Genomic DNA, 16,600 nt, shown 5'->3' with positions numbered 1-16,600 from the left:
ATATTTCTCAAAACGTTATAAAGCTAAATTACTTTCAATGTTTATCCTCTGAATAATGCATCGCTGTCGTAGCTTTGTAGTTAAGTTTGTTAAATACGAGTATATCGTGATGTCACTTGCCATAATACTGGGCATAGCACATGACAGACTCTTTTCGCGTGACATTCCATTTAACGTAATAGAATATGATTTTTTTCCCTTAATTTCTAAAAAAGAACAATGTAACCGGTTTCTGATACATATATGGGTGAATCTACTCAAGATTATTCTTCACATAGAAAAAAAAAATCTTATAAAATATCCCGAGAATAGCCTTTATTTGAAGCTTAGTCTATAAATACATCAAATATATGCTGTGTTATAATAAAGTTATGCTAGAAAACACAATATTTTCGAAAATATTGGCAAATATAAAAATGTTGGTGTTGGTAATAATGACGATCTATGAGGATAATGACGTTGTTGCTGATTATAATGACGGACTGTTGCCGACAGTGACGAATGTATTGAATGTATTATGAAGTTCAATTATTTTGATGTTAATAATGAAAGAAAATGCAAGAATAATAAACACTATTTATTTCTTTAATTATATTATCACAATTATTTCTTAAATTAGGTAAGCATATACATATTATAGTAGATATTAGTAAACTTAATATTATTATCTGACAAACATTACTAAAAAGACTGATTATTAGGATGAAGGTCTTCATCCTAATAATCAGTCTTCTTAGTTTCATTAGTTAACTATTAATCAAATAATCATTTGGTACAGACATTTGGTATATAAATCAACAACGTAGTAGACTTCACATGATAGATTCTTGAGTATCCTATGTCAAATATTTAAAAAATAAATCAAAATTATCAAACTAAAACTACACACAAACTACAACACCCCCACAAATATTTTCATTGAATCATTCTTCCTACCGAGCATTTTTACTGACCGTTCTTTATTCCTAATATCACTTTTTAAAATCAATCAAAACTGCTTATTTAGAGATATTAAAAATAGAAAAAAAAAGAAATAGATTTAAGAAAAAACGTTAACATTTTAATATGTTTTTGAGGTAGAAGGCTTACATAATATGTTCCCTTGATTATTTAAGTTTTTGAGTGTTATATCGGATAAAATTCTAACTTTTTGTAGCTGTGGCGGATTTATTACATAATATGCCAAATGTTTTCCGTGCATGCATATGTCTAAAAAAGAACATTCAGTACAACTCATCTTTCTCAAAGTTATTCGAGTTTTGTTTGATTTATCCCACAAAACTTGATGCATTAAAAGGTTTAAGACTTTTGGGAATTGAGTTGGATTTGGCTACTATATCTTCTTCTTCTACTTTCTCTACGATAATATTCAACTGTTCATTTTTGATCTGGTTTTTAATTATATCATAGAATTGATTATATGTTCCTACGTCCCTGCCAAAAAGAACCGTCCTATCTGCTGTTCGTTTTAGCGTTGCGCCAACACCGTCTGGGGCACCCTTACCGTGCCCTGCTTCTGAATAATTCCAAGTAATTTTACTTAACTGCGAAAAATCTGTATATAATTGTGTGATTATAAAAAACATGGTCTTGTTTCTATACTGAGACGACGGCGAGTCCGATACAAAGTGTATCGTATCAATTAATGGGTTCAGTTTGATAACTTGTTTTAACAACGGGACTAGATGAGCCCATACGGCTGACGCATCGTGACGCAAACAATTACTTATTGTACACATGGATGTTGGGGTTACTTGACCAGTATCAAAGTTGTGCGTATATACAACTGCAGTGTGTAAGCAGACTTGTTGTCTGCTACCTCCGAAGTGGAAGGATTGCACTTCTTCTGCGTATTTTAGGGAATAATTTTCCGAGAAATCTATGTGTACCAAAGCTTCTTGAATGGTTATATTATTCTTTATATCTTTGATAGTATGATACTGTCCGACCATTTTGTATGTGTGCTCTAGAAATGGTATTATTTCTTTTTCTATTTTAACAATAGCTTCCTTACAGTTGATATTAATGTTCTTCTTCACGGTTATTTTTTGTTTTTTCTGAATACCATTTTTGGTTATGTTTTTAGATATTTTGACCCATTGAAAATATGTAAAAGTGTTGCTATCATCGTTCTTAAGATTGTATTCTAGACGATTTGATCTGCAGGTATTACAAATTCTTTGTAAGCAATCAATATTTCTCGAATCACAACATAATTTGGAGATGACCTGTTCACTGTTTTTCTCTTTTAATATTGATTGCTTATTCATCGCAGATATTAATAATTCCATATTAGTATGAATACTGCACTGACATGTTTCCCTGTTGATACTTTTCGGAAAAAGAACCCAAAATGGCCGGTGCTTGCAAAAAAATGAATAATGTACTAGTGAATTAGTCTGTGAACAAAATTTTTTGTGTAAGTCTTTTAAAGGTAAACATAAATACCTTTTCTGCATGCGGACTTTATCGCGGGTAATAAATTCTTTTTTACCAGCGCTTATTACGCTATGTACATCTTCTGTATAAAAGTTCTGTATGTGTTCGATTAACGATAATCCCGTTTTCTCATTTGTGTTAATTTGTATTGCACTCTCTTCAATATTTGGTTCCTGTCGTAAGTTTTTTATTTCTTTTATTTTTTTCTTTAGTCTCTTAATTTGTTTACGTTGGCTCCTGTCTCTTTTTTGGTAATCCGCTATGATGCGCAATAATCTTTTCCGTTTTTTCAACTCAACATAGCGAACTTGTTTAACTTTTGCATAAGCTTGTGAAATCTCACACAATGGGTCAACTTCTTTGGTATATGGGACTTCAGTATCTGTATGGTTTTCATTGTTCTGATGTTCTACAACAGCTTCAATATTAACTTTCTCTAATAAGGGATCAACTCTTTCTTCACTAGCTTCTTCCTTTTTCTTTTGACGATATCTTTTAGAATTTTCTTTCCATCTTTTCCTTTGTTCCTTTATTTCACGAAAAGATTTTTCTTTTTTTTGCTTCTTTTTGTTTTAGATATCTTTCTCTTCTCTTTTGTTTTTCTATTTCTAATAACTCCGGATCATTTTTAATTTCGTTATACTTTCGTTTTTTGCAAATTCTCTGAGCCAGTCTTCTATTCTCTACATATTTTTTATTTTTGGGAGGCATATTTGGAGGGCCATTTACGGGGGTCAGTCTTAGTTTTTACGATCTGCAAAAGGCATAGTAAATTAATATGTAATATCAAACAAACAATTTCAACATGCGCACTATATATACAAGCTCTATTGTTACGTTTCCCATATCCAAAATGACCACTACACATAGGTACATAAATTAAAATTTTAAATGGTTAAATGAACAAACTCTAACATAATGCTCCTCTATCCTCTACTTCTCCAGTTACATGTATATTCTAAGCAAACAACATAAAACTACGTAATTTTTTAGATACTGCCTAAATGTTATAACTACTCATGAAAAAAGTTATTATTACATAATTATAACAAATCTCTTTGATTCCATTCATCAACAATTGTCGCTCCGTCATCATTTACAAATTGGTACATATCTAATAAGTGCTCTGGATTACTAGAGTGCATTATCATGTGTACGGATTCATATCGATCATGGTTAAATTCTCTGTATAGTTTCCAATTCTCTTGATCTTCGCAAAGTGCTTTACAGCGACCATCTTGGTGTGTGGCAAATATTACGTCAAACTCTTCTAATATATAAGTAAAGCGGTTATGGTTTACACTATGTCTATTAGTGTCTATTATTAACACGTAATACGTTAGCTTCATCTTGGTAAAGTTAAGTTAGTTAATATAAAAATAACCTTAAAAAAAAAAAAATGTATAAATATACACATAATATATAAACATACACATAATATAATTTATATTCAAAATCGTACAATAAAATCATTATTGGCAACAATCGTCATTGCTCTCAATACAAATTATCATTATTAGCAACAGACGTCATTGTCGTCTCTTGCAATGTTGCTAATAATGATGTTGCCGACAGTGACGAATTCTGGAAAGATCGCCGCCACGACCGATATACGTTAATAGTTACAAAAAACAATCACTGCATGTCATTTGTTTCAAGAATACTTCACCATCGTTAATAAATAAGGGTTAACCATGCACACATAATTAAGATAAAGCTATATATAAGAATGACGTTTGGGATGCTAAACTTTGGAGAATGATATTCAATAACTTACGGTCGAAAAATAAACGTCCTTTCGCTCTGATGAGTGGCGATCGACTGAGGCACGAGGGGGGCTCGTCTCTTGAAAGAAATGCGACGCTTCGGGCGCGTTCCGTTTTCTCAGAATTTAGCAAAACAATCGTGTTGCCGATAATGACGGATTTTTTTTGAACATTTTTTGATTCAATTTCTAATTGATTTACGACTTAATTTTTAAATATATTTTGTATGAAATACCTTGAGTATTTAATAATAAGTAATATAAATACACAGACGGGTCTACTTTACTGATCATTTTTGATTCATAGCATAAAATATCCAAAACCTAGCAATTGGGACATCTGAAATATTGCCGTTTTTGAGAGTTTTTTTCTAATTGTTCTTATTTTTGATTTATAATCACGGAATGGCTTTGATTGCTTCTGCTTCATTTATTTAGGTAGCAGATTAAGAAGTAAAACTCCTGAATTTGTTTCATAAAGAGGAGTATTAAGGCAAGACATAAATTTTGAGCCTCTTGAAGATCCACCCATATATTTTTATCGACGGACAAAAGTTCAAACAAATCCATGAATAAATCATTTATTTATCATAACTTATTTTAACACACAGGTATCAGTAATATTTTCGCTATTTATTTGTATATTTTCCACAATATTATTTTATCAACCAATATTGTTTTTTCCTCCATAATTGTGTAGTATTCCAAACCTGTTCCAGATTTGAATGTCGCGCCATTCAAAGTACAGTATGATTAAAGTTTTTCAAGTAACGAACTTCGTAACGAACGTTAGTAGTTACGAGAAGTCACTGAATAGAAATGTCATAATTTTTTTTTTTTGTACTAGTGACGTGAAGGAATACGTTGTATCGGTAAAATAGGTTCACCGACTACATATTAAAAGTATTTTTAGCCACAAATAATACGTAGATAATTTAAAATAAGTCAAATACCAAGGCGCTAAATTCGGACATGTATGCATGTCCATGGGCCGCTTAGGAAATTTTTGGTACGGACATGTATACATGTCGCCGGGCATTCAAATAACTCATAGATATATTACTTGCGGTGACCTCCCGCTACTTGACAAGAGATGGCGCCACAAGTATTCTGAATCACGCTATCGAAGTTTTCTAATTATCCTGCATATATACAAGTTCCGAACTGAGACCGATGTGGCGACCTCCCGCTACTTAACAAGAGATGGCGCCACATTACTAATAAAGATTTAGTATTTCTATGGGGTTACTATAATAAAAGTTATCTTCTACACACATAGATAAGTATAGATATTTCACCGCCTTGTAATTGAAGGAAACCATAGAAGAACAATAAATACTATGCTATATATATGTGGGATGGAAATAAAAGATGATGGTTGCCGTATTTTTAAATTTTATTACTTTCCCTTTTTACAACGTATCATCATCAACAACCCATTATTGTCCCACTGCTGGGCACGGGTCTCCTCTCATAATGAGAAGGATTAGGCCATAGTCCACCGCGCTGGCCTAGTGCGTATTAGTAGACTTCACATACCTTTAAGATTTTTTTTTATATAAATCTCTCAGGTATCCAGGTTTCCTCACGATGTTTTCCTTCACCGTCTAAGCAAGTGATAATTAATTTCTAATACGCACATGCCCCCTGAGAATCTGCCCGGGCAAAGAGGGTATCCCGAGACCCGAATTTCCATGCCCACCGCCCTTGTGTTAACATTGTCTTAGCATATGAGAGACCCGGAGGGTATGACGTCCCAGCTGACTGAACGCATCCAGTACCATAACAATGACATTATTTCAAAGGTGTAAGCTAAACGAAGCGTTAGAATCATCCGAACATTTTCTTCAAGACCGCAGGATCTACTTTTCTGTCCTTTGGCGACCTAACCGCGCTATAACGACGCTTAACAGGAGTTTTCTGTGAGGACATCCCTTCATACCGACCCTCATAAGTCGAATTAGAACCCTCTACTACATAAGACCTAGGCACGCTATCGAGACGCTTAACAGGAGGTTTCTGTGAGGACATCCCTTCATAACAACCCTCATAAGTCGAATTAGAACTCTTTACTACATACGGATTGGGAAATCCGACAACTTTGTCAGGATTTAGATAGTTCACAAAACTAATTAGTTCTGATCTACTGCAGTGTGTTGCAAAGCATATAAAATATTTGTCATGTTTATTCCTGACAGCTGGATCATCATCCGACCAACTACTCCATGTCATTGCTGAAAAGCGTATCCTCTTAGTTCGAAATCCGTTTCGGGCACAGTTCAGAAAGACCCTCGTCTCCTCAGAATTATTCGTGACCCCGGGCACTAAATGTTGAATGGTGCTGGAAAAAAAAATGTTAGTTGCACACAATGTTTTACCAAGTGCAAGTCTAATTTTATGAAGGTAAAACCCTCTGTGGTGACCACCGCCACATCTATTTCTAATAACAGCAGTGTAGCGCTGCTGTGTCCTGGTTTGAAGTGTGGTAAGAGACATGCGTTTCCGAGGCGTTCCAGCTTAGTCCTCAGGTAGCGGCGAATCTGATCGACGACAGGCAGGAATCTATCTGGAGTTGATTACAGATGTCCATACGACAGTAGCCTTACCATCAGGTGGACTGCATGCTTCTCTGCTACTCCTATATTACTTGCACCGTCCCAACAATATTTTAATTTTTTTTAGTTTTAGTAATTTTCATCATAGCAGCTATAGAAGTAAATACAGAGTAAAATTTTCGACTATCTACCTCATAGGGTTCGATAAAGCGATAAACATCAAAACATAGCGATTTCTTGTATGGATGTATGTATGTATGGGGACACCCATTTATTTTCAACTTCTTTTTATTTTTACCACCATAATGGTGGTTGTTATAACAACAAATACTAAACAAACAAATACAGCTAAGTATCGTTGAAAATATTAAAATGAATGGAAAAAGTAAAAAATAATAAACATTTGGTGGTCCGGAGCCCTCAGTGTGCGAATTTGACTTGCACTTGTCCAATTTCTAACCTTTGAGTATGGAAACCTCAAATTACCTGTAAAAGTCCCACTTGTCACCCACATATACCTTCATGTTCAATTTCTGATATATAGTATTAAACACATGTTCGTATGTGTAATGCGCCGGTGTTTCCAACACAACACACACATTCTCATCTTCCAGTAGTTGTGATATAAGACTCACTGCGTCTAAAGCCGTTTCACTTCGTTTTGGGAAATCCATATAATCTTTATCATTGAATGTCGTATCCACATACAAGGTATCCAGTTTAATGATCTCTCCGTCGTGGTGCAGCGCTGCGTACTTTGGTATATCATTCTCTCGAATTCTAAAATCGCCGGTGTACAAAACTTTTTTCGCTGTCGTCTCGAATAAGAACATAGTTGAACCCATGCAGTGACCAGCGGGTATCAGAGTCACACTTAAGAATGTTTCACTTTGATTGTCACCTGGTAAAGGTATTAAATTTGAACCTAAAAATAATGCTCGTGTTAATATATTGAAAATTAAATGATAATTCTTCGAGCATATCGCATCATCATCATCACTGTGCCACTGCTGGGCACGGGTCTCCTCTCAGAATGTATTGGATTAGGCCATAGTCCACCGCGCTGGCCAAGTGCGTATTGGTAGACTTCACATACCTTTGAAAACATTTTTTTTAAGATTTTTCAGGTATGCAGGTTTCCTCACGATGTTTTCCTTCACCGTTTAAGCAAGTGATTATTAATTTGTAATACACACATAAACTTTGAAAAACCAGAAGTGCCTGGGATTTGAACCTCGGACCCCTTGATTGAAATGCGTGCAACCACTAGGCTATCACTGCTTCTGTTCCTTTTTTATAAAATATAGGAGTAAAGACCAGCATGCAGTCCACCTGATGGTAAGTGACTACTGCCGTCCAAGGACATCTGTAATCAACCCCAGATAGGGTTAGATATTCCTACTCGAGGTTGTCCACAGACACGCCTCTACCCGTGAGGACTACGAGGAACGCCTCAGAAAAGTATGTCTCCCTTACCACACTTCAAACCAGAAAACAGCAGCGCTACACTGCTGTTATAACAGAAATAGATGTGGCGGTGGTGCCAGAGGGAACCTCAGAGGGTTCTACCGCCTTCACACAAACTTCCTTTTTACCATACAAATATAAGAATAAGATCATACCTAGCTTAAGGATCTTTACATATGGCTTCAAGTGCGGATTCTTATGCTGAACAATATGTGAACATAACTCCGTTGCATAGATAAAAACATTTTTTTTATCCATTAATTTTCGTAGTAAATTCATACGGTCTAGACCAACCGTATGATCTGTATGAAAATGGCTTAAAAAATAAGCACAAGCCCCATCTGTTGCCGGGTTTTCAAAATTATCCACATATATTCCTGGTATCTCTTCTATTTTTCCATTAAAAGATGAACTTGTTCCTTGGCCCTGGTTTCCACTCATTTCAATCTGAAATGAAAAAGAAAATTGTCAACTTTTATTTAAGTTTTACTTTGTTTTTGCATGTAATGTATGTGAGGGTCAGGTCAGCTGAGAGCAGGGATAGCTAAGAATCGGCCTCTTGATCGAAGGGTCCGAGGTACAAATCCCAGACACCTCTTTTAGTTATGTGTGTATTACAAATTAATTTTATTTCATGGTGACCTGAAATATAATTGTTAATTACAGTGTAGTTAAAAAAAAAAAAATGTGGTTCGACTCCAGCGGCACCACCGCCACACCTATTTCTGTTATAGCTGCTGTGTTCCGGTTTGAAGGGTGTGGTAAGGGAGACATACTTTTTCGAAGCGTTCCAGCTTAGTCCTCAGGGGTAGCGCATTTGTGGCCGACCTCAGATAGGAATATCTAATCCTATCTGGGGTTGATTGCAGATGTCCATGGGCGGCAGAAGCCACTTACAATCAGGTGGACTGCATGCCCGTCTGCTGCTTCTATGTTATAAAAGAAAAAGACATCTATATAATATATTAAATATACATAGATTAGTAAAGCTTATTCACTCCTAACAAGAAAATGTACCCAGTTTTGAGAATTGAAATAGTTGCGTAAAAAGGTTTTGCCACGTCTCCGTGCTAAAATGTCCCTAAAATATTTGAAATAATTATATATTTGTTACACAAATTACGCAGTATTAGTTATTTATACGTTAATTTTCTCTAAAAATGTTTTTATTTGTCAATAATTCAAAAAAAGAACTTACTAATAAGCCGTTTGTGGCTTCATTCACTTTCAAGGCGGCGAAGTATCTTTACTAATCTATGTAAATATTATGAATACTTCAACTTGCTGTTTTGTTCTGATTACATCCGGTTTGATTTAGCGTAGACGAATCACTCCTTATTCCTTTTTCAAATAATACTTCTCTTATGTTACATCCTCTGTCTGCAAGTTCTTTTAACGTTTATGAGATTTCGATTTAGGAACGTGTATAAGCAAATTTGTTAGAATATTTAGCGGTCGTACTTGTACACATCGTCACTGCACACGTCTTATAATTTGTCATTTGTTTCAATTTTAGTTATAAAAGCTAAATAACTACCAATTTTGTTCTGAAGATTACGTATTGTATGTAGCCGTCAGGGTAGCATTGTTTGACTGTTTGTTTATAAGCGTACTTGTTTTTTTTTAATGTTGTTTTACGGCTTTGGCTTTTTGCCTTTCAGCCTAACTTTTTGACGTTTCGTTGATGGAAAAAACTTCAACGATATAACTACGTTATAAGGTATATATCCTTATACTGTGATATAACTATATTATACTATAGATATTTGTACCGTGATTATACTATAGATTGGCAATTCGAACGAGTCAGAGCATAGTATACGTGTGTGTTAGAGCGAGATAGACAGGCGAGACCTTTCACTATACGCTATCAGCCTGTATCAGCCTGTATCAGCCTGTATCAGCCTTGTGTTTTGTTGTGGTAAAAACAAATCTCGCTTATTTTTAAAGATTTCTGATTAAAAATTACTAAAATAGTGTTTAGTAGAAGTGATCCCGGTTGTGTGTACTGTATCTATTTGTAACTCAGATTCAAGAAAGAAAACCCACAGATATACTCATTTAACATGTAAGTACTACATTAATTGTTTAGCTGTTTAAATGCAATATATTAGACTTATTACAAAAGTGTTATATACCAAAAGATAGGATTTTTTTTCGAGTTTTATCACATAAACACTAGGAATGCACAGAAATACAAATAAAATATAAATAAATACGTGAATAGTTGCTATTTCTTATTATTTTTGTGGTGTTGCGTATTATTTCTTTAAAATGCGGGCGAAGCCGCGGGCACCACTAGTTACTAATAAAAACGAAACTCTAGGATCATAACCTAATAAAAAACTCTAGAATCTCGAGATGACTGGCGGCAAGAGAATAACTTATTTGACAAGTGACAACTAGAACTTGTTACAATGGGCATGATGACAGTATTAAAAAATCGAAGAATAAATGATTTACTTAAAAACAATATGTTGAAAGCTTTCTCAAAAATAGCCCAGTTTTAATAAAAACTTTAGGATTCATTATATTTTCAATGAAATAAAAGCATGAAATAATGCATTCGGCCATCTTGTCTAAAACGCTAATCGGGGCGGAATGACGTCATTTTTTTGGCGTATCACCGTATTGCTTGAACTTTTCTATGGGATGTTGAAGCGTGACGTCACTCGCGGACGCCATGACACCCGTGAGCGTTTTCGCGCTTAATTTAAAATTTGTTTTAAAAATGCTAATATTTCAGTTAATACTGTATTTATTGCCGAAATAATACGATTTTTGGAATCAGTAGACTTGGTATACGCACTGTCGTGAATGTGCCACGGTGACGAGCGGGTGATGTGACGGTTTTTTAAGAAGTATATTTTTTTGTTTCAAGAATAATATGGCGAAGAAAAGTTATAGACTATATTGTGCTGTTTTTGGTTGCTTCAATTCAGAGAGACTTGAGAAATTTAGAATTTTGACGATCTGTCCTTTCGAAGACATGTGTCTTTTAAAAACACTGCCCGGAAACAAATTTAACAATAATAACCGAGTTATTGTTAAATTTGTCTATTAATATATTGTCTGTGGTATCAAAATAAATTAGCACACAGGGGCTGACAGGGGTCATTTATTGTAATGGGCATGATGACAAATTTTGAACTCCCCTTCTATAATGTAGGTACATGTCTACTGACCAAGTGATTACTTACCTCGAGGCGAGTAGGCGTGGCTTGCGTTTCGTGCGTTTGTATGAAGATAAAATACTGTATATCCTTATACTGTGGTAATACACAACAATACAAATACAAACACTACTACAAGGTAGTTGTTACGTACCAAGTCATGGCAACCAACAAACCATTTATAAAGGTAGGAATATCTAATCCTATCTAGGGTTGATTACAGATGTCCATGGGCGGCAGTAGCCACTTACCATCAGGTGGACTGCAAGCTCGTCTGCTACTCCTATGCTATAAAGAAAAAACATGCGAAGCGCCTGAATTGATTGAATAGTAATGTCGCACCTTTGCGTACTGGCGAATAAAAATTAGCAAGCGCTCACTTCTACGTTTTATATTATACTAGCAGACCCGGCAAACTTTGTACCGCCTCAAAATTTATTTATCAAATATATTTCATATAAAATATAGCCTATGTTACTCGTGGATAATGTAGCTTTCGAATGGTGAAAGATTTTTTAAAATCGGTCCAGTAGGTTTTGAGCCTATTCATTACAACCAAAGTTTTCCTCTTTATAATATAGATGGAGATACTTCGCCGCCTTGAAATTGAATAAAGCCACAAACGGCTGATTTGTCAGTTATTTTTTTTAATTCTTGACAAATAAAAACATTTTTAGAGAAAATTTACGAATAAATAACTAATACTGCGTAATTTATATAATAAATAAAGTATTTAAATATTTTAGGAACATTTTAGCACGGAGACGTGGCAAAACTTTTTTACGCAACTATTTCAATTCTCAAAACTGGGTACCTTTTCTTGTTAGGAGTGAGTAATCTTTACTAACCTATGGGTGTGTTACTTTTGTCGTTATAATCCGAATAAATCCTTTTCTGTGGTTAGAAGTCTTTATATTCATTAATTACATCACCTACCAATTTGCACTTGTCCAGCGCGGTGGACTATGGCCTAATGCTTCTCATTCTGTGAGACCCGTGCCCAGCACGACGGTAATGTGTTGATGATGTGAAGTGATATGTATAAGCAAGTGATATTTCAATTTCAATTTCTTTATTTGCATAAGGATAAGGTACATAAAATGATCTTAATTTATAAATTACATCGTCTCTTATTCTACCTTTATAAGGTGTGCAAATTATCATTATATTCTTACAAAATAACATCATTATTACAATTAATTTATTAAAATATATTATTGTTCAAATAGCTAAAAAATATATATTAAATTCGTGTCAATTTTACTTTTTTCTAAATATTCATTTGTGGTAATTAATTTGTACTGAAAAACTGAAAACCAGAGGCGTCTGGGATTTGAACCTCGGACCCCTCGATCAAGAGACCGAGTTTCTTAACTAGGCTATCCTGCTCACAGCTGACCTGACCCTCACATACATCACATGCAAAAACAAACTAAAATTTAAATGACAATTTTTCTTTTTCATTTCAGATTGAAATGAGTGGAAACCAAGGCCCGAGAACGAGGTCATCTTTTAATGGAAAAGTAGAAGAGATATCAGGAATATATGTGGATAATTTTGAAAACCCGGCAACAGATGGGGCTTGTGCTTATTTTTTAAGCCATTTTCATACAGATCATACGGTTGGTCTAGACCGTATGAATTTACTACGAAAATTAAAGGACAAAAAAAATGTTTTTATCTATGCAACGGAGTTATGTGCACATATTGTTAAGCATAATAATCCGCACTTGAAGCCATATGTAAAGATCCTTAAGCTAGGTATGATCTTATTCTTATTATATTTGTATGGTAAAAACGGAAGTTTGTGTGAAGGCGGTAGAACACTCTGAGGTTCCCTCCGGCACCACCGCCACATCTAGTTCTGTTATGACAGCAGTGTAGCGCTGCTGTGTTCAGGTTTGAAGTGTGGTAAGGGAGACATACTTTTCTGAGGCGTTCCTCGTAGTTCTCACGGGTAGAGGCGTGTCTCTGGACAACCTCGAGTAGGAATATCTAACCCTATCTGGGGTTGATTACATATGTCCATGGACAGCAGTAGTCACTTACCATCCATATTTTATAAAAAAGGAACAGAAGCAGTGATAGCCTAGTGGTTGCACGCATTTCAATCAAGGGGTCCGAGGTTCAAAATTTCAAATCCCAGGCACCTCTGGTTTTTCAAAGTTTATGTGTGTATTACAAATTAATAATCACTTGCTTAAACGGTGAAGGTAAACATCGTGAGGAAACCTGCATACCTGAGAAATCTTAAAAAAAATGTTTTCAAAGGTATGTGAAGTCTACCAATACGCACTTGGCCAGCGCGGTGGACTATGGCCTAATCCTTCTCACTATGAAAGGAGACCTGTGCCCAGCAGTAGGACTGTGATAATGATGATGCGATATGCTCGAAGAATTATCATCTAATTGTCAATATATTAACACAAGCATTATTTTTAGGTTCAAATTTAATACCTTTACCAGGTGACAATCAAAGTGAAACATTCTTAAGTGTGACTCTGATACCCGCTGGTCACTGCATGGGTTCAACTATGTTCTTATTCGAGACGATAGCGAAAAAAGTTTTGTACACCGGCGATTTTAGAATTCGAGAAAATGATATACCAAAGTACGCAGCGCTGCACCACGACGGAGAGATCATTAAACTGGATACCTTGTATGTGGATACGACATTCAATGATAAAGATTATATGGATTTCCCAAAACGAAGTGATACGGCTTTAGACGCAGTGAGTCTTATATCACAACTACTGGAGGATGAGAATGTGTGTGTTGTGTTGGAAACACCGGCGCATTACACATATGAACATGTGTTTAATACTATATATCAGAAATTGAACATGAAGGTATATGTGAATGACAAGTGGGACTTTTACAGGTAATTTTAGGGTTCCATACTCAAAGGTTATAATTATTTTTTGTTTTTTTTTTTTTTTTTTTTTATAATATAAGAGTAGCAGACAAGCATGCAGTCCACCTGATGGTAAGGCTACTGTCGTATGACATCTGTAATCAACCCCAGATAGAATTAGATTCCTGCCTGTGGTCGATCAGATGCGCCGCTACCTGAGGACTAAGCTGGAACGCCTCGGAAACGCATGTCTCTTACCACACTTCAAACCAGAACACAGCAGCGCTACACTGCTGTTATTAGAAACAGGTGTGGCGGTGGTCACCACAGAGGGTTTTACGTTCATAAAATTAGACTTGCACTTGGTAAAACATTGTGTGCAACTAACATTTTTTTTTCCAGCACCATTCAACATTTAGTGCCCGGGGTCACGAATAATTCTGAGGAGACGAGGGTGTTTCTGAACTGTGCCCGAAACGGATTTCGAACTAAGAGAATACGCTTTTCAGCAATGACATGGAGTAGTTGGTCGGATGATGATCCAGCTGTCAGGAATAAACATGACAAATATTTTATATGCTTTGCAACACACTGCAGTAGATCAGAACTAATTAGTTTTGTGAACTATCTAAATCCTGACAAAGTTGTCGGATTTCCCAATCCGTATGTAGTAAAGAGTTCTAATTCGACTTATGAGGGTTGTTATGAAGGGATGTCCTCTAATAAAGCTCCTGTTAAGCGTCTTGATAGCGCGCCTAGGTCTTATGTAGTAGAGGATTGTAATTCGACTTATGTGGGTCGGTATGAAGGGATGTCTTCAAAGAAAACTCCTGTAAAGCGTCGTTATGGCGCGGTTAGGTCGCCAAAGGACAGAAAAGTCGATCCTGCGGTCTTGAAGAAAATGTTTGGATGATTTTTAGAATTCTATTCATTAATCATCATCATCATCATCAACCCCTCAACTGTCCCTCTGGGCACGGTCTCTCAGAATGAGAAGGATTAGGCCATAGTCCACCGCGCTGGAAAAGTGCGTATTGGTAGACTTCACATACCTTTCAAAACGTTTTTTTTTAAGTTTTCACAGGTATGTAGATTTTCACACGATTTTTTCCTTCACCGCTGTTAAGTTAGTAGCAATATTTAGTATCTAGTTATGGATAGACCTCAAACTTTTGTGTTAGATTAAGTTAGTACAGCGTTTCCCAGCCTTTTTCAGTCAACAGACCCTTTGGAAATGAAGCACAGTTTTCACGGACCCCGTTAATAAAATAAACAGCAAAAAAATATGAAAAAAAAATAATGTGAAGGTTGGTGTTGCTTTTTTGCAACTAAATCAGGGATATTCGGATTGATGTTGCTACTAAGCTGTAATCTCAAATCGGATTCTACTTGTAATCTGTTTCTGTATTTGTTTTATGTACAAACACGAGTAGAGAATGCCTTTTCACATAGCTATGTGGTTGAAAGCAGTAAAGTCGCCCTTTTGCATTTAATGAGCGATTTATGTATGGTCCAGAGATGACACCGCGGACCCCCTTACATATACTCGCGGACCCCCAGGAGTCCGCGGACCACAGGTTGGGAAACGCGGAGTTAGTCTATTATTTGTATTTTTGTGACAGCCTAATACTTTCGCAACATAACTATTGTAGCTCCGTTTTTGGCACCAGAATAGGCATATATAAGTACTGAAAGAGCTGATAAGTGGTTAAGAAACTCGGCCTCTTGATCGAGGGGTCCCAGGTTCCAATCCCAGGCACCTGTGATTTTTCGAAGTTATGTGAGTATTATAAATACGTATTATAAATTTTAGTTAATATATTTGGTTTTGTTAGTGCCGTCCTCGCTGATCTCTGCTCGACCTAAAGGTTGGCTGGTAGAGAATGCTCATAGCATTAAATCCGTCTTTGTACCATATTCTAGGTATAAGAAAAATAAATTAATAAATAAAATAAATATAAATTAATTATCACTTATTTCAACGGTGAAGGGAAACATCCTGAGGAAACCTGCATACCTGAGAAATCTTAAAAAAAAGTTTTCAAAGGTATGTAAAGTCTACCAATACGCACTTGTCCAGCGCGGTGGACTATGGCCTAATCCTTCTCATTCTGAGAGGAGACCCGTGCCCAGTGGGACAGTAATGGGTTGATGATGATGATGTACATTTTGTATGTCTATTATGCTTCTGCCGTGTTCTGTAAGGCAGGGCCGGATTTAGAGGTCTGGAGGCCTTAGGACAACAAAGGAATGGAGGCCCCCTGGCCCCAAATTATTTTCCGAATAAAATGATAATTTTTTTCAGTTGAGTTTTTCAATAAATATTTTATTGTGGACGCAGGTAGAT

At 35.7% G+C, this 16,600-nt stretch overlaps 2 protein-coding genes across 7 annotated transcripts; one reads left to right on the top strand and one right to left on the bottom strand.

Moving 5' to 3' along the window:
* Positions 1 to 4,989: 4,989 nt before the first annotated feature.
* On the bottom strand, positions 4,990 to 9,902 carry LOC140755487 (protein artemis-like). Of its 6 annotated transcripts, XM_073090769.1 has the most exons (5): positions 9,425 to 9,830; positions 9,225 to 9,307; positions 8,382 to 8,673; positions 7,246 to 7,684; positions 4,990 to 6,545 (listed from the first exon to the last, which is right to left on the bottom strand). In XM_073090769.1, exons 3-5 carry the CDS (start codon positions 8,665 to 8,667, stop codon positions 6,035 to 6,037), a joined length of 1,236 nt encoding a protein of 411 aa, XP_072946870.1. In that variant the 5' UTR covers positions 8,668 to 8,673; positions 9,225 to 9,307; positions 9,425 to 9,830; the 3' UTR covers positions 4,990 to 6,034. The 6 variants fall into 6 exon arrangements, with proteins under 6 accessions (XP_072946870.1, XP_072946873.1, XP_072946869.1 ...); XM_073090772.1 differs by lacking the exon at positions 9,225 to 9,307 and having other exon boundaries at positions 9,764 to 9,902; XM_073090768.1 differs by lacking the exon at positions 9,225 to 9,307.
* A 258-nt stretch (positions 9,903 to 10,160) lies between these two features.
* LOC140755488 (protein artemis) lies at positions 10,161 to 15,248 on the top strand. Its single transcript, XM_073090774.1, has 4 exons — positions 10,161 to 10,294; positions 12,869 to 13,160; positions 13,842 to 14,280; positions 14,656 to 15,248. Exons 2-4 carry the CDS (start codon positions 12,875 to 12,877, stop codon positions 15,164 to 15,166), a joined length of 1,236 nt encoding a protein of 411 aa, XP_072946875.1. The 5' UTR covers positions 10,161 to 10,294; positions 12,869 to 12,874; the 3' UTR covers positions 15,167 to 15,248.
* Positions 15,249 to 16,600: the final 1,352 nt, after the last annotated feature.

This window comes from Epargyreus clarus, unplaced genomic scaffold (assembly GCF_041222505.1).
Source record: "Epargyreus clarus isolate Ecla_fem2 unplaced genomic scaffold, WU_Ecla_fem_2.2 ptg000033l, whole genome shotgun sequence".
Classification (NCBI taxonomy): Eukaryota; Metazoa; Arthropoda; class Insecta; order Lepidoptera; family Hesperiidae; genus Epargyreus; species Epargyreus clarus.
This window is presented reverse-complemented; position numbering and strand designations above follow the sequence as displayed.